The sequence below is a fragment of the Cyanistes caeruleus genome, chromosome 5, assembly GCF_971803275.1.
Source record: "Cyanistes caeruleus chromosome 5, bCyaCae1.hap1.1, whole genome shotgun sequence".
Classification (NCBI taxonomy): domain Eukaryota; kingdom Metazoa; phylum Chordata; class Aves; order Passeriformes; family Paridae; genus Cyanistes; species Cyanistes caeruleus.
Window position 1 is genome coordinate 48304448 of NC_141705.1, and position 24165 is coordinate 48328612.

General features: G+C 38.4%; 1 protein-coding gene and 1 long non-coding RNA gene across 2 annotated transcripts in view; one reads left to right on the forward strand and one right to left on the reverse strand.

Annotated features, from left to right (window-relative positions):
• Positions 1-2797: 2797 nt before the first annotated feature.
• The window catches only part of LOC111927750 (uncharacterized), a 90642-nt gene continuing 69274 nt past the window's right edge, over positions 2798-24165 (reverse strand). The window contains exons 4-5 of the long non-coding RNA XR_015286655.1: positions 21372-21479; positions 2798-6696 (exon numbers count right to left, since the gene is read on the reverse strand). This is a non-coding gene — a long non-coding RNA (uncharacterized LOC111927750). The remainder of the gene's footprint in view (positions 6697-21371; positions 21480-24165) is intronic.
• The window catches only part of TACR3 (tachykinin receptor 3), a 36275-nt gene continuing 18346 nt past the window's right edge, over positions 6237-24165 (forward strand). The window contains exons 1-3 of the mRNA XM_086888340.1: positions 6237-6706; positions 19459-19647; positions 21396-21546. Of these exons, the coding sequence (XP_086744466.1) occupies positions 6237-6706; positions 19459-19647; positions 21396-21546 (810 nt within the window). The remainder of the gene's footprint in view (positions 6707-19458; positions 19648-21395; positions 21547-24165) is intronic.

The following is a 24165-nucleotide window of genomic DNA, read 5'->3' on the forward strand; positions in this document are numbered from 1 at the left end:
GGTGGCTGGAGCAGCTACCCATTAATTTTAAGGCTGTAGGTTCTGAACCTACAAGATCCAATCAAACACATTTTGACTTATGTATAATTCTGTTGTTAAATGTAACTTTTTTAAAAGTCATTACAGCAATTTAAAAGACAAGAAGAACATGGGCAAACATAGAAGTCAGTTGCTAATTCATCTTACCTATGACATTAGACAGGCACTTGAGAGGTTGGAGAAAGATGAAAAGGAAGAAGTTCCTGGATTTAAAATTGCAAATAAATTGTCTTCCACTAGAGAAAATAGAGAATGCACAGCAGTTAGGAAAAAAAATAGTATCAGTGAAGGTCCCCCACTAATTTGTGTCAAGGGCTGCCACAAGGAATGTAAAGAGGAAAACAATAATAGCAGGAAAGAAGACTAATCACAATTACCCAAGAATATGTTTATTATACCATGGTCCATTTCACTTTGGCTTTGCCTCCTCTCCAGATATACTGCTGTCAGGTAGAAGAACCACTTGAATCAATTCACTTTATTTCTTCTAAAAAATTGCTAGTATCGCACTTTGTATAATGTATTTTCCTCTCAAAGCCCAAGCTGACCAGGAAAGCAAATGAATAAGAATTACTTTTCACAGAACGACTGTGCCCTTCAAATTACATTTTGGCACAGGCACCTCACCATGCCAGCAATTTAGCACCCTCAGTCATGTCCTGTGTGTAGCAGCTAAGGAACTGAAGGATCAACTATGCTGATGGCAATGGAAAACACATAAATTTAGCTTTTCAGGAGGATCAGAACATCAAACTCGCAATAGCTGAAGAAATCTTTCATCCAGGAAGAAAAAAGTTTTCTCGTACAAACTAATTTGTAAGTATTATCTGAAATTCAAAATAGTCTTAATTTCTACTTACTGTTTGTTTCTCACAATTCATCTCTAGACACATTGAGTTTTACTTTATTCTAAAAATAGTTCCAGTGGAGTTGCATCTCAGCATCAGCTTCCAGAAGAAAACCTGTCTTTAATCAGTTCTTTGGCTCTGATTTTCCTCACTCTTTGGCCCCCTCTAGCCATGATGAAGAGCCACACACTACATTTCTGGTTTTGGTCTTTCCCCTTTGCTGCAACATCCTTATTTGTATGCTTGTGAAGCTGCTAAATATCCTACTGAGTCATTTGCAGTTGGTGACAGGAATAAGACTTTTGCATTCATAAACAATTATCAGAAACCAAGTTCAAACTGAGTTTTCTAGCTGTGTTTTAAGCTACACAAATAAAAGCAAACTGCTCAAAATCTAGGTGGTTTGGCACTGTCATAACAGCAGCACAATGCAAGTGCACAGCCATGATAAATAGGACAGTGCTGAGCATCCTTAAATTGCATAAATTCTGCTGCCCTACCTAAACCTTTTCATGACTGACTGATGAACAGGAGATATCAAAGCTGAAGAATAAAAAGAAGCTCCTGCTGAAGGATCATTTCTTCCAGCTGGGCACTGGAGGAACGAGGCAGGGAAAGAGGTTATTAGGCTAAGCCTAATTAAGCAAGCAATCCAAAACCAAATGTAAACTTCACAATGCCCTCTGTTCTATATACAAAAGAAAGGACAGAGGACAGGCTTTGTAAAACCTCTTAATGATGCAGTTATCGCTCATGCTAAATAGAGATACTGTGCAGGCTGCTATTTTACCACAAATCCCTACTTGTGCAATAACAATGATATTCTCTGTCTCTCATTCCCATAGCACACAGAAAAAATTAGTGGAAGAACAATTTCCAACAAAAACTTCACATACACCAGAAGATCTGTAGTAAATTAAATCATAATCTCATAAATATCTAAGAAAATAATAACTTCTAAATCTACCTTCTAGTCAAGATGCTAAGTCAGGAGCTTAGCTTCCACTCTGGCTAAGTAGGAGCCAGCTAAGCTGGAACTGTGAAAAAACAGCTTCAAACTATGTAACACAAAGGAAGAAGTAGAGACAATCACAGCTAGTTTTCTATTCACACTTTGGATATTTTTTTTTTAGATTTCCTAGTGTTTCTGTGAAGCTGGGGAGCTGCTAATAGTGACAAGTTTAACCACAATTTAAAAGTACAACATGCTTTCACACAAGCACAAAGTAGCAGTCAGTGGAAAAGCAAAAGAGCAAATGACCATCAGGAAATAACAGATGACCAGAAGAAAGTCACTCTAAAATTGAGTAATAGCCTTAAAGAGTGGGAAATTAAACATTCCCACTGCAAATATACATAAGCTGGAATGGCGAAAAGTTAGCCTAAGAAATCACATACCTGTAACAGTTCCGGAAGAAAACAAAGTTACTCTCTATTTTCTATGAGAGACTGAGAAAAAACACTGATCCATGTGTTAGCATTCAGGAAGACATAATCACAGGATGATTATATGAAGGTGCTTTATGAAAGAGCTCTGGGTGTCAGGGGTACACATACCCAGATCTGACCCGACTTGGTTTTGAGCTGAACATGTTTTTATACTGTATTGTTATATAACTTACATATTAATTATTAAACTTACATTGTTCTATTGTATGCATTGATTTTACCCAAGCATGGATTTCTCGTGATTCCCCTCAAACCCCTAACATAGTTTCTCATGATTCTTTAAACAATAATTATATCTGATCACATCTAACAATTATATTATTTATCATATACTGACTACACAGGTGCAGTTTCACATGATCTTAGCAAGCATGAGGTTTAACATTTCCCAGGGCCTACTTTTTCCAGGGCTTGCCAAGCCTTTCTTTCTAACTCCCTGAATTTTCTATGATTTTAAAATCTTTTACTATCACTTGTCTTTTGTACTACTTGTTTGCATCAAGTGCATCCCAGTCAGGCAGATTACGCTACTCAGAAGTTATTAATACGAATGTTTTCACCAAAGCTATTGTGGAACTTTTTTAAGAAACTCAATGCTGATTACCCTCAGCTGACTAAACTTCAATCAGTACATGTGTAATCAATACAAATTTTGATGGTGAAGCACAGCTGACGTCACTATATATGTGAATTTCCTCTATAAGTAAGATCCAATTAATGACTGGCTGCCTAAAATCTTTTCTTACTTAGTTGAGTAAAATGTTATCAAGGCAGACCACCCTATTTTTTTTTGCTGTAGTCCTTCAGATGTAGGAGAATCTGGTTTTTCTCCAATTGATTGTACCAAACTACTTCTCTGTGGTTTCAGTAAGAATGAAAGCCAGAACTACACAATTTATTCTAGAAAATTTTTACAGTCATCTCCAAAAGGACTCATAAATATACACCATGGGAGACTGATCCAGCTGCCCAACATTTGTCCTGTGCTGTTCATTTTTCCACTTCTCAAAACAAAACAACTCCAGATACTCAGCCACCTCATCTGCCAGATACATGCTGCAGGCTGATACCATCCATCTTACTGAGCTAATAAAAAAATCTAGGTTGTCCTTTTATGCTAATGGTACCCCACAGTTTTTCTTCTCACGTATGGGGGAGAGGGGATGGAGAAGAGCATAGTGTATAACAATTTCCCTACAAGGATGGCTTATTTCCTCAGGGTGCCTCTGAAGAGGAAGACAGAATCAATGACATTTTGATTTCTACACTGCAAAGCTGACGCTCCTGTGCTGGTGGCCTGGCTGACATCGCACAAACACAGACTACAAAAAGCTCCCTGATTTGTGTTTAAAGTAAGTCGCAAGGACTCAGTTTACCTATACTTCTGCTAGCATAAGATGTTGCCTTGTTCTGTCTTCTCACATTGTGACTAGGAATGCATTGAGAACAAATTCCCTTGGGGGCGCTACAGATGATTAGGGCAAGACACATGGGAATGGTCTCTCCTCAACACCTGGCATGCAAAGGCAAGCAATTTTTCATGACAAAGTTAGAACAAGCTTCATTCCAGAACAAGAAATTAGACTTCTGCTTTCAAACTCAAAATCCAGCCCCCAGTTTACAGCACTACTGGATATTGCATATTTTTCAGGGAAACCTGAGACAGAATTTACACGTGACCAGAATGTGATTCCATGAACTACAGCAAGTGGTTTGAACACAGATCCTTTATGTTCCTATACAGGGGAAGTCACCACAGTGCTCTACAGGACTCTGCTCCTGTATGTTTGCACTCTACTGCACACTTGTCAGTACTTTATGCTAGAAATAAGGTACCTGTGTCTCTGCTGAAATGAAGGAAAAATATAGCTGAGGTTGGGAGAGATGGATAGAAGCAACAGAAGCATGTGGGACATCTGTGCAACTGGTGTGAGAACATGAAAAACACATCAGCTTAGTAAAAGGACAGTCTGGAGTTCCTAGTTTGGGCATAAAGGTGGAAAGGTATAGGGCACAGGGCTGGGTTTGTACTCTGGCTTTCAGCCATATGAAAATCTTGAGTGAAGCTGCTAGAATCAAAAGTTGAGTGTCCAACTCTCTATTATAACTAGTCATTGTTCCTGACTCTTTGGAACCACCATTTAAATTTTTCATCTCTCAAACTGTCGGAGATTGTCTGCAATGGCTTTCTTCAGGCTCGCCTCCAGGGAGAGGAAGAAAGAAGAGGCAGGTGCAAGATTTAGAATTCAAAATGGAACTGTGGGATTAACTCCAGTGACTTTCCTGTTACAAGCACCTGCAGTGCATGGGTGGGTTCTAGACGTGCTGTAGCACCAGGTGATTTACAGCAGAGCTTCTGTGGTTTTCAGCAAAGCTTCTAAGCCTGACATGGGCAACTGCTTAGGCTGGGGTAAATTGGTAAAAGCTCATATGGAAACAGCCACAATTACATTCATTCGAATTAAAACTGCAATGAAGACCTGACAATTAAAGTGCAGGCACTGCTTCCACTGGGTAAATACATCAGGGAGAAGTGGTACACAGGAGTATTCGATTTTTGTTTGAAGCTTTTGTTTAAAAAGTACTGAATGTGTCATTGCTGATAGGGACATTGAATAGCTTCCACTGCTGTGATACAATTGAAACCTCTGCTGATGACAAGTAGTAGCTCTAAACTGTTGAAACATGGAAGATTGGCACTAAAAGACATTTTCTCCCTTAAGACTGCAGCCTATTGAATAACAAAGGTTTGTTAGTTGAAGTCCCTTGCAATCAATCCTTGCATTCCTAATGCCAGCTGTTGTTAACATATTAACAAGAAAACTGATTTTGGATGTGAAAACACTGAGTGTTAAATTTCCTCATTTACCCTTTTCGACCATTATAGGAATCACTGCATATTAAAATATTGGTTGCTCAAAATAATAATAGCACTAAGTGTGAAATAAATGCAAATCAGGAACAAGAACTGAACTATTTTTTTTTTCCAAAGACACAAATGAAACAAAACCCTATTATTTTGCCCATAACTAGGGACACCTATGGGCTGCATACTGTTTCAGTAAACATGCAGTAAACAGGCTATTTAAATGTTTCTTGATATCAATTACATGTTACAGAATGAAAAATGAAATTAGAGAGCAGCAGAATGTATTTGTTTGTCTGAAAGAGTCACTATTCTAAATCTGTAGGTAACAGAACGGTTTAAAAGAAAGTGTATACTAAATGAAAATAGAGCAACAAAACAGCAGCTCTGAATTGATCTGGAATAAATTCATCTGGAAAGAGCTTTAATAAAAAGACAGCCTCAGTCCTGGGAATTTCAACTAAGCCAGCTGATTAGCCCTACAAATACAGGGCAAAAAGGCTATTTAAAAAAGGAAGCACAATAATGAAACTTTAAGAAAGACAATATAAAACAAATCTCTCAACATAAACGAGATGAGAATTCATTTTCCCTGTGATGCTTTCCACAGCTCCTGAAAGTGCCTGCTGCTGGCAACGAATGAAATGCAAGGGGAGGGAGAGCAGAGGCAAAGAGGTGTTAGCTTACCAGCCGATGGAGCTTATCGCTCCACTCCCTTTGTGACGCTGGGAACTCACAAGCCTATAAAATGTGCCTTGGCTCCCAGTCCCCTTCTCCTTGAGCAAAATCAAAAGCAGGAGGCTGTACAGAGGAGAAACAGGATACTGTCAACTCTGTCTCCTGACGTGTCTGTTAGAGCATTTCTAACAGTTTGAACAGCATAGCCAAAGATCTCTTCTAACAGCTCTCCTCCCCAGTACCTGCTGTGCTGCCTTACTTCCCCCTTCTTATCTGTTAGTGGGGTTTTGGGAGGGTTGGGAGAGGGAGGTTGGAGAGGTACATCATTCCTGGAGGAGAGGAGAGAAACACCCAAGATGACTTCGGACCCCACAGCCAAGTGGAACATGAGCAGCAGGTGGAATGTGAGCATTGCTGAAGCAGGTGATCCCTGGGGAAAGGCTCTGGAGGCACCAGCTGTAAATGCTTCTGCCCCTGTAGCCTCCTCAGCAGGCAACTTCTCCAATCAGTTCGTACAACCTTCTTGGCGCATTGCCCTGTGGTCTCTGGCTTATGGTGGTGTGGTGGCAGTGGCCGTTTTTGGAAATCTTATTGTCATCTGGATTATCCTGGCTCACAAGCGCATGAGGACGGTGACAAATTACTTCCTGGTGAATCTGGCCTTCTCTGATGCCTCCATGGCTGCTTTCAATACTCTAATCAACTTCATCTATGCGCTGCACAGCGAGTGGTACTTTGGAGAGGCTTACTGCCGCTTCCACAACTTCTTCCCAATCACAGCTGTCTTCGCCAGCATCTACTCCATGACAGCAATCGCTGTGGACAGGTGAGAAAAGAGAAAGGTTTAGGGGTGAGAGATTGAGATCAGATTCTCTGCCAAAATAAAAATACGGAGATAATAATCATAGTGATGAGATGTGAAGATCTCAATAGTTCATTCATTGTGCTCCTCTGCACTTCTTTAGGATCTCTCCCTAACACACATTTTTTCCTGGTCTTTGGTCTTTCTTCTTCAGTATTCCATTGTTTTTATTCTGCTTTCTTTTATAACAAGCGTTTCCTCTCTCTGTTTGACTTCAGCTGCTTTCTGTGTTCCATCTTTCAATACTTACTCTGTAACAGCAGCTCAGGGTTTTGCTTCCCGCTGTGAAAACAGTATCTCTCAGCCAGTCTTCTAATGCATAGTGATAAGGAGTTGTAGAGATTATGTGTAAAGGGAGAGGATTTCAAATTTCCCTCTTCTCTGTATTTCTGCAGATGGCAGAGGCATTTGCCTCCTCTTCAGAAATCACTCCAGACCCTGTTTTTAACAGCTTTTCTCACAGTCAGCTCTGAGATGCTTTGTTCCTGCTGATTTTAACTAATGAGACTATTTACATTGCCATCTGTGCATATCTGGAAGTCTGGTAAGAACACAGTTTCAAAGTGCTCAGGTTTTTTTCTGATTTCTTGAAGCAAAATAAAGCTTTGTGACTGTCAAAGAAAAAAGATCACAAAAAACTTTACCTTTGTATTCCTGATAACAATGGAATAGGACAGCTGTAGTGTCTATACGGCAAAGGAGAAATGTAGTTGCTGGGTTTCCTACACAGATGCATTGATGGACTCTGCTTTTCAGAGACTGCTGTGTGTCTCCCCTGGAAAATGCTTCTTTCTTTATTATTGCTTTCATGCTTTCTGTGCTGGAGATATAACTTACTGATTTTTTTCTTTTTAGAAAAACAGACTGATTTGTATTTCAGATATTTTATGCCTTTTATCAATGCACTGAAATTACTCACTAAATTACTTTTTACGTATTCAAATCACATTATATATCTTACTGAACTGACTTGTCAGAACTGCAGTATTTCCAAGTGATAGTAGCTAAGATTTTACAAGGTTCAATCCACCCTCTGAAACGTTATTTCTCATTTACAGGTACAAAGATTGGGGAACACTGTTGTGCCTTTTGTGCTTGTGGACAAGTTCATAATAGTACTCTTCTGTTTGCCCTACTAATTGCAAATTTTCAGTGGCATTCTCAGTGGACACATTTCTGTTCTGTAAAGCTAGAAATGAAAGAGCAAATGAGATTCTTGGCAACTCTTTTACTTTTCTGCTCTGAGGATGGGAGAAGACATGAGGAAATCAGAGCACTTTCGTCCTATCAGTGATGTATCTTCTCAACTGTTAATCCCCATTAAAAATTTAAAAGGTAGTGTAACACCAGTGCGACTACCTTTTACCAGGCACAGATTTCTTTTATTGTCTTTTGGAGTTTCACTTAAAACACGCATCTAGCTTGAGATTTTCAGAAATATAAAAGGGTTTTAGTTGAAGTACTTAAGCAGTTCGAGCTGTGCATTTAATAGCTACTGCTGCAGCTCATCAAGTCATTAGCTGAGCAGTTACTTGGATGCTCTGAGTAATATCTTATTTAATTTTTCCTGACAAAATTACCCACAGAGATGTAGTACTTGCTACTTTGGCAGTTTCTACATGTATGCTAGGAAACTGGGAACAAAAGTGAATACTCAGTTCCTTAGCAATGTATACTGCATTTCCAGGGTGAGAGAAAATAGCTCTGTTCCACACTGATTAAAGTGCAATGGACAGATACATATAGTGGAAATGTATTCCTTGGTTTAGCAATGCAAAATGCCGGTGGCTCAGGAGTAAATAACTAGTTACTTATTCTGATCTAGTTCTTATCTGAAAATCCCCTAAAGAAATCACAGTTTGCACCCCCATCCCATCCCCCAAGTTCACCCGTCTCCAAAGGTAAATTAAAATCTTCCCAATGAACAATGCCATAGCTGTGTTTAGGTAAGCTCTTTGTAGTACCGTGCAGCATCATGTAAAACAAATGGAAGAGCAGTGTATCCCTCCTTCCCTATTCTCACTGCTGTTCCTTTTCCTTTTATGCCAAATCACACCTGATGCATTCAGCGCCTTTAAACATTCCATGGCTACCTCTGCTAAACAACTCTGCCAAGTTAAAGAAACCTAAGACTTAAAATAAATCCCAAGGAATGTCCTTGGATGTACAGACTGCCCTATTCCAGAGCAAAGATCTGCTGGGTGGATGTATTTTAAAACTTTGGTACTCATTTACCTTTTGTAAAAGTTCAGTCATTTTAACCCAGTAAACATCCTTACATGTTCATTTAATAAAAAAAAAATTAAACCAACAAAAGCTACAAATTAGGTTAAAAGCTGCTGAGGGAACTGAAATTATGGGATCAGATTATTTTCCTTTAGAAATTGTTACCATCCCAAAATACTAAAGGTTATGGGTTATAACTCACTAAAAAGAATGTTGTAATATGCTCCACTGGTTGCTTTAGAGCATCCAAATGTTCATAAAGCATAAATGTGTGACTGTGAACCCGGGCATCACTGAGCAGAGGTCATGTACAGTCGTACATGTTTCCTTTCACATCTGATTCTGTAGAACATTCTAAGCTGTGTGAACTGTGAGATTACTGGACTGACAGAGTTTTGTGGACTAGGCGCTTCCTGCAGTGTGGGTGAACTGCGGCTGGAGTTGAGGATGAAAGTATCCAAGACTGGATATCCTGGTCACTGAACACAGACTCAGATTTATGTGGGTTTATTTATACTTCTGACCATCCCTTCCTGGTGTGGGTTGTTGGTTTTCCCCCCTGCTTTCTCCTTTTCCAAAAGGCTCTTTGCAGTCTACTGCAGAGATGCCACAGGTAGCTCAAACCCAGTTGTTTCAGGCACCAGAAGCAGCAGAGATTTTACACTGTGCTGCTTCATGGGCATTCACTCCTGCATGCTTCTGTAGCTTGTGCTGCACAATTCCACAGTTCCATTCCTTCCAGTGCAACAGCTCCTTTAGCAATGTTATGGGGATAAACTGGTAAACAGCCCAAGACAAACTGAATAAGAGATAATTCTGGAGCCAATATGCCCTTGGCACTGACCAGTGCATGATCCTAAAGGGTACATCCAAGATCCTAAACTCCACCTATGATCATGACACTACAATATGTGACTGCAGTACAGTTCCTGAACATACTAATGACAGTACATTATGCAGAATTTAGTCCACCCAGCCATTGAAGACCTGCTGTCCTTTTCTACAAGATCTTAGCATGCGAAGAAGGTGGTTCAGGTGTGCCACTAATTAATTTTGAGTCTAAAGATTGCTTCATTACACCAGTTCTGTGTGTAGGCATAAAAATTCTCTGCAGATACTTGATAATTACAGTGTAAGTTTGGAGATATAGCAATATAGCACAAAATAAGGTGCCTTCAGTGGAGCACTTAGTACTGTGCATTTTTTCCTGGTTTTAGCACATTTACTGTATTACTTTCTCAGTTACTTTTCTCTCTGCAATTCCATAATGATTTTCTCACCTCAATTAATTTAATTCTTTATAAAAGCAACTCCTCTGGACTTAGAAGTATTCTAATAGTGATGGTGAGTAGTTGCCGATCCTATTCATACCTTGGCATTTCTTTTCTTTCTAGTACGCCAGCAAGTTTTTGGTCTTTGAAGGTAAAAACCATTTGTTTCATTTTATGTGACTTTATATTTAATATTTGGTTTTATTTCTCCTCTTGCACAGTCTTTTCTCTTTTTTATGAACCCTAGTATTACCTAGTTTCTAGCATGCATATGTATGTCCTTATTCAGTATCTGTCATTCTAGTTTCCCACCTTATTTTCTCACTTCTAATATATCTACAGAAGCACACATATACTGGGTCAGTTTTCTTTTTTTCTGTGACACTGTTCAGTTACTGATGGCTGGTAATAATCCCTCTACACACTCAGACTCAAGCAAAAGTAATAGGATACAAGCTTGTAACAGAAGACAGATATGAGACATAAACGCATGATTCACCTTATAAAATAAAAACCAAACTCATCATATATACACACATCCTCAAAATATCACTTAAGCTCTTCAATCTCTCCATGTGTATTCTGTATGAGCAGTTATTATTGTCACAAATAGTACCACAAGCCCTATAAATTAACGCTACTGAAATTATGAAGTAGGCAGCTGGCACACTGTAAAACGTCTTATCTTAGCAGTAGAATACATTTTGGTATCAGTCTCTGCCTGATTTCCCATTCCTGGTACAAATTGCTCAAGGTCTTCATGGACCATAAACATTATAAACCGATATTCCTTCCAAACGATCCATTATCTATTATTAAATATCTGTTACCTGCCTTGTGTGCTCCGAAATACTGAAGTACAGGGAAATGTGTATGTGTGAAAATGATCTCAAACATTTCTAGCAGGTTAAGATATGGAGTGCACAGGGCATGGAATGTGTTGTGGTAATATGGTAGCAGTGTCAGCAGAAGATGCACATGAAGAAGGTCTATTGGTGCTTGCATTCTTGAACACGAGCTTGGCACCAAGTGTTTTGTGTTTGGCTCACTGGTGAGTGGAGGAGGCTGAAGCAGTGACAGACAGGCAACCTGCACTGCCAAGCCAGCTGCCAGACCTGGCATGGAGCTCAGCTCAAACAGAACTGTAGCCTTTGGCCCCTCTTCCATTCTCTTTCCCTTAGATTCAGAGGTCTCAAAGTAAATGGCTTTCATGTAAAAGAAGTGAGAATTTGCACTGAAGACTTGTGAGAGAGGAGCATCAGAACAGGAAAAATAAAAAAGGAGATGGAGTATTTTTTCAGGTTTCTTGTGCTTCACAGGCTAGAGATCTCCCCCTTATATCTGAGAATATTTTCACCAGAAGAAATGGTGAAAAGAAATGCCACTCTACTGTCAGCTGGCTTTTCCTAAAGCCTCCAGTGCCACATAACTACAGAAGACACTGCCTGCCATACCCCTACTACCACACTAAAGTGCAATACAATGGGTTTTTTTCAAACTAATGGATGACTTGAAAATCACGACTTCAAGAATCAGCCTTGGTCACTGACATCCTGAAGGGAAAAAATGCAAGATATGCTTTAGAAATTGTCACTATTATTTCTATTCTTAGTTTGCCAGTCAAACTATAGAATTCAAAGAGGAAATCCCTTCCCCATCTTCCTGTCTTCCTCAAAAAGTGTTTGAAGGTGAAGCACATCTTATTTGTGGGTTCCAGTATCTGGGCTGCCCCCTGAAAAATACTAGTTCTCAGAATTGGAGAGAAAGTTCAAATATAATGAGCTGAAACATTAAAGGCTATCTATTATCTGGGGGTCTAAAAATATTTTGAAAATTTGACAATTCTCTTTCTTTCTCTCTTAGTAAAGAGGTGAAATAGTTTCTGCAGAACATTTTGATGCAATGGCTACAGGATTCAGCATGCAGAGGCCTAGGAAAAATAAACCTTTTCTTGAAATGGTACAATTTCATAGTGATTGGGCAAAATAACAGGATTTCTTTTGCAGTTTTGGTCAATTTATGTCAATTACATTATTAATAACATGCTGGGGCAGTCTGGGAAAGAGATACATGCATAACAGTTATTTTCTCCTTTTTGTTTTGTACTGAGTAAATATTCTATTTAATAAGCTGTTTTCAAAAGGTGCTGTAAAAGAAAGGTTGATATACCAGTACCTTAAATATAAGCAACATTTGCAACAGCAGCAATCCCCCAGACTTCTTGGTCCAGACAGGAAATATCCAATAAGTTTGAACCTTATGTTCAAACAAGAAGTTTGTTTTAGAGTCTTAGCCTTAAATACATACTCTTATTAATAATTTAATGAAAGCTATTAAAATATGTTCTGTGGTTTATGCAATGTAGCCTCTGTTACTTTTAAAAGTTAGTCAAGGGTTGGGGTGATGAGTTTTTTTGCAGAGAGAAGTTTGTTTTATTTATTTATTTTCTTAAATATTATTGCCTAAATGCATGTTTTTCTGACTAATTTACCAACCAGGAGAGAAAGTTGTATCCTTCACATATTTGTGTTTCCCTAAAATAAAATTATTTCAAGGTAACTGCAGAAACAAGAAGGAAGCTACCTAGATGACAGGGGCAGAAACATAAACACTAACAGTGGTTTTATGCAGCTGGAGCTGTTTCTACAGACTTCACACTGATACTCATCCTTGATAGCCCAGGTAGATAATATTAAAAGAAAAGGAGAAACAGGAAAGAGGAAGTCAATCTATCATTTTATGAGACAGACCAAAGAAAACTCTTATCCCTTTTCTATCAATATTCATAACTATAGAATACATTGTGTAAAATCACTTACACACCCATAAAAATCTATCCCATTGTCAGTTACCAGATCCTCCCCAAGCAAAAGGCCCTATTTATGAGAGCTCAGCCATCCTGACAACTTTCAATATTACTGGTTTTAGGTAAGAGGTACTTGGAAGCAAGGCATTGGAAGCTACTCCTAATTTCAAAAAAACTTCAGTGTTTCCCTATGCTCAAAGCACAAATAGCCATTCACCCAGAGCAACACACATTCCTCTGAGTAAATCAAGGCCAAGTTATACCATGGGATATTGTCCACTGATCTCTCAAATGTACCATGTGTTTATCATATTGTCACACACTTCCTTGATGGCATTAGCACTGCACAACAGACCCTTCCAGGCATCAAAACCAGTCTTTCTCAACAGTGAATTATAGGCCTAAAGAAATGGCCACAGCCACTCTACCTGCAGAGAAAGTCAGACCAAATAAATTAATGCAAAACAGTCCCTAAAGAAAAGAAGGAGCCTTGCTCTAGTAGGTTGCAGATAGAGATTAAAGAATACAAAAGTCAGAGATTTGGTTTTTGTCATACAAAAAATGCCTTTTAAATCTAAGTTCATTCCATCATAGTCTACTCTATATAGCTTACCTTTTGGAGCATTTTCCACAGCAATGTTCTAAACAAGAGCAGGGAATGATAGCAATTTCCCTAAGTTTTTAAAATACCAATTGATTCAAAATACAAAGTCTTGAAATCAGCTTCTGTCTTGAGGGAATGACAGCTTCTGTGTACTCATGAAAGAAGCACGCTCTTCTATCTCCTGTTGACAAGCCACTTACATACAACCATTATGATTTTTCACTCAGTCTCTTCCTTTGTCAAGTTCCAATTTCCTGTTACAATCTGGGATTATTACATTTTGACCCATGTGAGTTTATCAACACACTGTAAACAGGTGAAACAAATCAATTAGGATGATTAAAGGCTTCCAACTGTGTCTCCAGATGGGCATTTGTAGGATCCAATTTTGAACATCATTTTGTTTTAATAACATCTTGTGTATTTTTGACACAATTTTCTAAATGATGTGTTAAAGATGAAAGGCTTTCCTGGCTGTGTTAGCCAGTGTATGCTGTTTTACAAAAAGACAAATTAGGTTTGTTTTTTTTTCTCTTTTCTATTGTTGGGACGATAATACACAAACTTTGTAAGCTTTTACAGTATGTAGAAGCTATTTGGCTCATGTTACTTGAAAACTGTAAGAGAGATACATAATTATGAGGCCATTAAAACTACTGGCTTAAAGAGTTTATCAGTGTTATTCAAAACAAAACTGTTTCTACTTTTGTTTCAGAGAAAACAGGTTTTCTTGATTTGGTGAACCCAAGACACAAGAAGAGAAGAGTTTACAATATAGACTCTAGACAAACAGAGCAGTTCAGAAGGGAACTGGATCTATTCTGACCCCAGCAGCTAAGAAATGAGTGCAGTAGCAAGTACACCGTGATGCACCAGCCATTATACCATGCAGCCTGAATGATTTCTCATTAAGCTCAGTGGAAAGACTCTTGCTGCTTTCAGTAGTAATCAGTTAAGGACAAAGATTAACACAAGATAAAGCTGTAAGAAAAGTGATGACAGTGGGATGTCATATGGTCACAAACCACAAAATCATGTGCTAATGATGTGCATATGAAACTGCAGTGCTACCTAAAAATGCTTTAGAATCATACACGGAAGAAAATGGTGCAGCTGTTGAGCAATACACATTCTTGGAAGTGCTGGCTTGAGTCTACCTGCACATACTTCTATCCCTGCATAGCAAAATGTGTATATTCCATCTTATAATTATTTTCCAAGTATAAATGTTTTGTTGGGTGGGGTAATAATGATTTTTGCTTGTTGTGATAAATGATTATCAGTTCATTCCTTTCAGGAATGTATAATTTATATCCCTGATTTGTTGTGTGGAATAAGTTATCTGTGGCACTATCAGCAGCTCCCACTGGAGTGAGAAAGCATTAGAAGTCCCATCTTTAAATCAAGCCACCACAGTGGGAGTTCAGAGCCCTTTATTCAGCACGAAGTCACACTGCTCAAGCCTGGTGATAGACTGAACATTAAATGTCCAAAGACAGCAAAGCAAATTGGCACAGCACCCCACTGAAAAAATGTCTGCGTGGCTCCAGAATGCTTTTCAGTGGTGTAACAAGGCTTCAGTTGCTTGTAGCCATTAGAAATCCTCCTTCAGCTCAAATATCTACCATCTTCTACTGTCCTTGGAGATGAGGTGTGGAGAGGTACAAGGTCTGTGTATAAATATCACAGAACATGGTGAACCTATGAGGGCTTCTGCATTTGTCACTGGCTTCAGAACAAGTGCATAAATTTAGGCACTACATACATAAAGAAGGCATTAATCTACCTAGAGAGCAGCTAGAGGAGGACTACAAGGCTGCTAAAGGGTCTGGAGGGAAAGCCTTATGAGGAGCAGCTGAGGTCACTTGGCTTGTTCAGCCTAGAGAAGAGGAAACTTAAGGGGAGACCTCATTTCAGTCTCACAAGAGAAACCAGAGGGATGGGCAGTGATTTCTTCACTTTCTTGGCTAGTGATGACCCAAGAGACGGCATGAAGCTGAGTCAGGGGAGGTTCAGGTCAGGTATTAGGAAAAGATTTTTCAACCAGAGGGTGTTTGGGCACTGGAAAAGTCTCCCCAGTGCAGTGGTCACAGCACCACTGTCTCAGTTCATCAAGTGTTTGGATAATGCTCTCAGGCACACAGTGTGATTCTTGGGAATGCTCCTCTGCAGGGTCAAGAGTTGGACTCAATGATCCTCATGGGTCATTTCCAACTCAGCTTACTCTATGATGAATTTCAGACCACTTGAAAGAACTGTGGAGTAGCAAAACAGCCTGTAAGACAGACAACATCAGAGCATCCATGAAGTCCTGCTGTTCCCCTTGCATGCTATTCATGGTTGGCTGATTACACAGAGGAAAAACTCTGGGAGTTCTCTCCCATACACTTGCAGAGGCAGAAGGGATTGCCACCACGTAGCCACACTGCCAAAATTATCTTGTTTTATATCAGTTCTACTTACCTTGGAATCTCTGGTACGCTAGGGCTGATTTTTGTCATGTCTTTTGCTCTTACACAACCCCCAGTTTCCTTTCTTATTCTCTCCTCTCTCAACACAATTTCTGTATGCTGTTATTCTACAATTCTCCTTTCTTTGCTTCTCCTAAAAAAGTTTCTCATTTTTCTCTTTTCACTTCTATTTTTTCATTTAGCAAACTGCTCCCCAGTCTCAGTTCTTTTGCTAGATCCTTTATCTCATCATTTTCACTCCTTTCACTCCTGGCCTACTCAAGCATTCCTATTACCTCTACACCATGTTCAGCACCATTCAGTAAACAATGCAGACAGCATATCTACTCTTCCCCCTTGTAACTGGAATTTTACCATCCTTAATATATGTAAGAATATCATCTAGAGTAAAAAAATTCTCCATAATGACAGAGCTACACCATGAAACACAACAGATAGTTGTCAGCCATGGGGAATTGTAATATACAGGGGCAATATGCTCATCATACATTCACATTAGCCCATTCTTAGCCTCCTTATCTCACCGATTTTCTGAGCAACACCAAAGCATGGAGAACCTCTAGCCTGTGCTAGCAGGAGCTTTCATTCCTTCTGGAAACACCCTTGCTGAATGGAGAGAGATCAAAAGCCAACTGAAAAATTAGCTACTGCTACTTCAAATTGAGCCTAAAGAGATGCAAACTACCCTTTGATACCCATAATGGCAAGATAACATTTACAGAAAACTAAATCTTAAGCAAGAGCATGTGTGTCTCCTTTGCAAATGACAGCTAACAGTGCAGGAAGAACTCAGGTCTTTTACAGGCTTCTTTTGGCTATGGAGATAGAATCCAGATTCTGTTCAAATGTGGAGATAGTTTTTGACCTGCAATGAATGACCATTCCACATTTTCTACTTTACTTGCGTCAATGAAGGCTTCTCTACTAAAATGCTACCAAACATGTATGACAAGTGAGTGAATGTAACAATTGCCATTATAAAGCAATATCTCACTACATTACTTAAGCAATTTTGTTTCTAAGGAATGTCACTTAGAGAACTTAAGCTTACACTGTAATTGTTAGTGTACTGGCAAAGTAGAATAACTTAGATTTGTTATCAAAGGCTCTGTAACAGAGCTGTCAAACTCTCTTCAGCTACATCTATCCTCCACAAAGATATTATTGAGGGAATAGTCAAAGTTCCCTTACTTCCTTCCCATTTTGCTGATTAGAATGACTGCCTGCTACATATTTGTAATCGATCTTGTGCAATAGCTAGGCTGTTGGCTTATCACTCAAATTCGAACTCAAGAGATAAATAGCCCGCTTTTCATCTGATCCTTGTCCTTTGACTTACCTTACTCAGACAGCCAATTGTTAAAATTTCCATCAGTACAGCTGTATGAGTCATTTCACCCAAACAATCCATGTCTTTAAAGGGCAGACAGGAAGATAAAACAACCAAATTTTATCTTAGGCAACAAGAACTACTGTTGGTATCTACTGGGAGTAAGAATAATATAACTGGGAATAAGAATAATGTGAATGTAATAGAAATCTGACAATAGCACATAAAATAATAGCAATGTGCAATCTGCAGAAAAGTAGCAATTGGAAGGAATAATTCCAGGCTAGGAGGAGATGCCCTAAGAGTCTCACAAGCATGTGAAAATGATTATTTGTTTATGGCTTATCACTTACTACAAGTAAAGACCATCAAACACTTGGACAGTGGCTGGCAGTCCACACAAAATCCAGCTCAATTTGAAAGACAGGGTTCATGACTACCTGACTTCTTTATCAAGTGCTACTTACTCTTCAGAGGAGAAAGGAGCTAGGTGGTAGGGGGGCAACAACCCAACTGCTGTTCTCAACAAACAGAAGACACCCAGCACTCAAATAAAACTATTTCATAGCATAATAAATAATACCAAAAGCACCAGTTTAACTGAAATAAAAAAGCAAAAGGCACATAAAGGAGAGGGGAACTAATTCTTACTCTGTGGAGAAAAAATATCAAAGTGCAGTAAAAGCAAAAAATGAACAAGCTTAAAATACTATATATGGAAATTGATGATTCAGAACTGAAACTTTTTTAGATCACTCCCTGTTTCTGACAGCATTTAGGTGTTTTAAGATACTAGGGCACTTATCATGTCTACTAGAGAAGGCATAGCACTATTGTGACCACTGTTGGATTTATCACAGATTTTATCAATAACTATAAACAGAGATAGCTTTGCTAAAACAAACATCTGTTCTGTAATTGTTCATCTGTCAAGTATAAAATTTTCAAAAAAATAAGACTACCTTGGGTGAAATTCGTGTACCACTGCAGGTAAATATGGATGCAGAAGATTCTTGCACAAATTCTTATCAGGAACATTAACTTACCAATATTTTTGTTATTGTCTCGTGGTTAATGTTTGTACCTAAAATTCTTGGGCAAGTCTGCCAATGTGTACTGTAACAATTAAAATATATCACTCCTTCTTTCACTTGAAGTGAGTACAAGACTTTCAACTGCAGCAAATACAACTCACCAAAAAATGATTGATACAAATTTTGTGTCTCACTTGTTCCTTGTTTCTATAAGAAAGATTAAAAGACAGAAAATAGGACTTGTTTTTCTATTACTGTCTGTCTAGATGCTCTCTCTCGTTTCTTTTTTCCACTAAGCTTCTACATTGTAATTACTTAGAGGGAAATTTTTTGATTATTTTTTGCATGTTCTTCTAAGGTTACCAGCATACATGAATTGCAAACACAGTTATGGGGCAGCACAAAAAATGCTATCCTACCTGGGAGCATGGGAACTGAGAAGGCAAATGAGATGTTTTCTTGCTTTATACATCTATTTTCCTTAGTGCTTTTACCAGTTCTGAACCGGCCCTTCCCTCAGCCTCTGTATGAATCACTTGCTCCAGTGTTCTTTGAAATAAATGCATGTGGACTTGTCAGGTTCCTGTAGCTTTGGGACAGATGACTAATAATCCTGACAGCTTGGCTGTAAATTTTTGTACTAGAAATAAACGCTGTATGACCTAGCAGAGTAACAGAGGATCCAGCTGCATTGTTGCTTTTCAGTCAGGCTGTACAGTAACAGAATGGTCCTACTCTTAACAAAATAGTTTTTCTACTGGTATATGTATGACTAACTGGGTGTCCCATGGCTGTAAAATAATATCCAACGAAACTTCTTCATTGGAGCTGAACCACACAAAGAGCACAATGACATCAGAACTGCAGGAAGAAAAATATCTCTGCTTTTACCCTTCTCTTTTATCCTAAGCTTTGGGTGATTATAGATACATATGAATCTCTGAAAAGTTCTTACTTTTTACTTTCTTTTACAGATATATGGCCATTATTGATCCCTTGAAACCTAGGCTCTCTGCAACTGCTACCAAGGTGGTCATTGGGAGCATATGGATTTTGGCATTCCTGTTGGCCTTTCCCCAGTGCCTATACTCCATAACCAAGGTGATGCCTGGGAGAACACTTTGCTATGTAGCATGGCCAGGTGGCCCAAACCAGCATTTTACGTAAGCTTTTGTTCTTTCAAACTTGTGCATGATGGTGTCTAGACTTGCAATGGACTTGGCAAAATCCCTAGCGTCCTGCAGATACTCTACACACAGAATAACTAACAGTTTTGATCACTGAGAAATGCAGAGCCAATTCTCTAAGTAAAGATGGTAAAGCATTATATGTGATGAACTGAACAAATTTATTCTCTTCCACGTCTCTGAGTGGACTCCCTCCTATGCTGCACGTTTACTGTCATTGCTCCACCTAAGATGGGTACTTCTATAGAAACACAGATGGTCAGAATTGGGAACATAACATGCAATCCAAAGCAAGCTTCCTCTTTATCCTAACCAGGAAAACAAGGATTTCTAGTCTCTCCTTAGAATTCCTTAGGTTGGAAAAGACCTCTAAGGTCATCAAGTCCAGCCACTAACCTTACACTACAAAGTCCACCACTAGACCACGTCTCTATGTGCCATATATGCATATTTTAAATATATCCAGGGATGGTGAATCAATTGCTCCTCTGGGCAGCCTGTACCAATGCTGGACAACCCTTGCCATTTAAAAAAAGTTTCCTAATATTCAGTCTAAACCTCCCCTGGCACAGCCTACAGCCATTTCTTCTCTTGTAACTAGGGAGAAGAGACAAACACCCACCTTACTACAATGTCCTTTCAAGTAATTGTAGACAATGAGAAGGTCCTAACCAGATTTTTTCTCTGGATCTCTTCACAGAAGGGCTGGATTTTGCAGCTTCATTCTGTTACACTATAACAGTTACTTAAGTCAGATATTAGTCCAAAAGAGAAAACTGGATAACCTGCAACTGGTTCCACTTTCTGAAAGTGAGAATATCAGTCAATTAAATTAAATATATCCTGTTGGTCCCTCCAGTAGAATTAGGAATAAGTGGCTGCTTAGGCATCTGTCCTTTCATGTCTGCACTGACATTTAAGAAAAACATTGTGTTCAAGGCTGAAAGCCTGTGTAACCATCTAGAATCAAATTTGACCTTTTGCTCTTTTTAAGGCAAGTGAAAGAAGTCCTGGTCATGTGCAATTTTTATCACTTTAGGAACTGTACACAGACATTTCTCTTTAGGGCAGGAAGGTCACACTCAGTGACAGCTGGGGATTCTTCACTAATCATTCACTAGGATTTTATCTGAAGTTGGCATTTAACCAGGAACTAAAAGGAGGCAAAAGAAATTCTCTTTGTTTTAGCAGAGTTTACATCAGCAGTGGTGACTATACTGCACACAAGTCACACATCTGTGTTGTCTACGTGGAACAGATTTGCCATATGAAGAACAGTGGGTGACAGGACTCTTATCAGGGGTTCTGCATCAATATATGACTAAAATATTTATTTTCCTCTTCCATTTTATGGTCCAGAATAGAACTCCAAATGCCTAGATTGCCCTCATGATACTTGGCTGTGCAATTATATGCACCAGCTCAGCTGGTTATGGACAAACATATCTTATTCTGCAGTCACTAATCATGATAACTATAGAGTCATTCATAATACATACTAGTGTAGGCTCAGCATCAGACACCCCACAAATCACATGCATTAAAATGCACATAAATTTACAGTGCAATCCAAGACTTTCAAAAAGACAGTGAAAACACCAAGGACTAGCTAGTTAATACAAAACATGCTTTGTGTTAAAGTAGCAGTCTTGACTTCTAGCAGCCCATTCCATTGGTATAGCTCCTCAGAAAGCACTTACCACCTTAATACCTTCTCGTTGCAGGTATCATGTTATTGTGATTGTGCTGGTCTACTGCTTTCCACTGCTTGTCATGGGCATCACTTATTCCATGGTGGGAATTACCCTCTGGGGAGGAGAAATACCAGGTGACACATCCAACAAATACCATGAGCAGCTCAAAGCTAAGAGAAAGGTACTGTACCGGTAAATCCCGCTAAGTGGATACTTATAAAATCATCTGCAATTGTGTTGCAACATATCACAGTAAATTCTTTCAGAAATACCAAATCACTTGAAATAGCAGTAATGAGAAACCTGCTTCAATACAAAATTTGATTATGTTTGACAAGTTGTCTTCTCTGTTCACTGGCTGTTCTTTTTGTAACTTTAATGCTTGTCATTAAATAAAAGAAACATTTGGGTTTTAACTTCTTACTCCACATGTAGCAGCACATACTGTGTCTGCTACATCTAAATGAAGGCAAAAAGTTTAGCCTTCACAGTTAAGATACTGAGTTTTGAACAATGGGCTAGCAAACCATTAGCTCGTTAGGTAAGATTCTCATCCTACTGAAACAAAAGTGAATCTTGCAGTAATTCTTAGGTGATTAAGGTCCATGCATATTTGAGATAAGCACTGATCAGCCTGCTTGTAATAAATCAGATTTTTAAACACTAACTTTTTTGTGAGAAATGCAAACAAGTTTTCCCAGATATTTTCTTTCAATCTCTTTCACTGTAGGTATTGCTTAAACTAACTAGACTTAGGATTGTTTATAAACTAAGTATTTTACTATCTCCTATAGTATATAGGAGATATATATATAGTATATAGGAGATATATTTTAGTATATAATAAAGATAGTATTTTACTATCTTTACTTGATCAGTTTTCCTAATGTTGCAGTGCAATGAAGGTTTCTCTCCCATAACATTTTTTCTTAACCTAACTTTTCTTGTTTAGTAAAGTGGCCTTCTGCTTTGTAGTTCAGATTTTTTTTTTATACTAAAATGTATTGAACCTTTCAGATTTGAAAAAATGGTACCCTAATACAAACTTCTAATTCACAATGATGAGCACACTTTCAGTTGCTTGATTTGCTTCCTGATACTGTATGTTTGAACAGTGGAATATGCTACTGTGCTGCAGCAATAACAGAGTGGGGCGTATTGGATCCTGAGACAAGACGAGATCTCCTGAAAATTCTGGAGAACACCAACATTTTCATTTCTTTCAGGACACTTCAGAAATAACTTTCTGTAACAGACACAATTTGCAAAAGCAAATGTGGAAGGGAAATTATTAAATTATTGCAAAACCAGGACATGCCAGAAATTCAGGACTTTTTATCATAATGACTAAGTAAAATAATCATCTTGTGACATAGAAAATAGAAGTTTCTGAAAAGAAGATCTGGCTTTTACTATATGAAATAGAAGGCCCAATTAAATCTCTTGAATACTTTAAAAACAGTACCTGTTTAGAATTCTAAATATATACAGGAGACAAGGAAGAGCATCCTTAATTAAAGGATTTTAAATGTGAGAGTATGGGAATGCATACCTTCATGGCATGCAAGAAGGGAATTAAATTATGTGCAGATATATTATAACTGCATCAGTGACTTTATGGGTAGAGCTCCATGACAGCACTTTAGCTACACTGCTGTGCTCTCCAGCAGGATTTATGAAATAACTGGTATTTGGAAAGATGAATCATAATTGGTTATTCACAGAGAGGAACTAACAGACTGGAATCCAAATAAAGCCATAACTCAGCCTGTCTCTGATAACAGAGCTTGTGCTTTGCCTTTTCAGGCAAAGAAATAATCTATTTTTCTTGCTATTTAGTATATAGGTATCTAGACATATGGAAAATCTGTGCACTTATAATGAAGGAGAAATATAAAATAGCTGACTATGTTTCATATCAGGCAATGTTACAGTGCAAAGGTGTCTGATTCGGGCTGTTTGAAATTATATTTAATATTAAGAATGTAGTGAAGAGTTCATGTAAGACCTTTAAAAGAAACAATGTTTGCTAACAAAAGATTTGAAGCTTGACAAAGTTGTCAACAAATGGTCTTACCATTTCATATATATGATTGGGCAATACAGTCCTGAATCCTCTTGAAAGCAACATTAAGGGATGAAGGATACCAAGAATAGACTGAACATTGTAGGTTGGACAACACAAAGTCATGCTCAGTATCTTTAAGGTCAAAGACAAAGTATTTAGAAATTCAGGACTGGATTAAACTACAAAACTACTTTTGCCTTTTTTTTTTTTTTTTTTTGACAGACAGCTGAAATATCTCAGGGACTGACCCATTTAAATCTGCCAGACATCAGTCTTTTGAACTTTTGAACATTTGCTACATGAGGGGACTTTGCAGCCATTATCCCTTCTTCTTAAAGCTCCCAGCATGAGACTGACTGATATTCAGCTGAACATCATTTATTCTCCTGCAATTCCCATTTTCACATTATGGAATTATAGTCTCAATGGTGTCATATATAACAAGTTTATACAAGTGTCTCATAATGTTAATGTAAGATTTACTAGGTCAAAATGTTCAAAATGTTCTTTATATTCACTGCAAATACTTGCTCTCAGATGTTGTCTCCACGCCCTGCTTTTGCTATGTAACAAATTCCAATCACTCTTTCAGCATTACTTAACCCATAAGAGGGAATAATCATGTACTGCAAGTAAAATCAGTATTGTTTTTATCAAGAGATAGAGTTCTGATACAAATGTTTTCTGTCAAAAAGAACATTTATCTCAACAGAAGATGCTATTGCCTGGCTA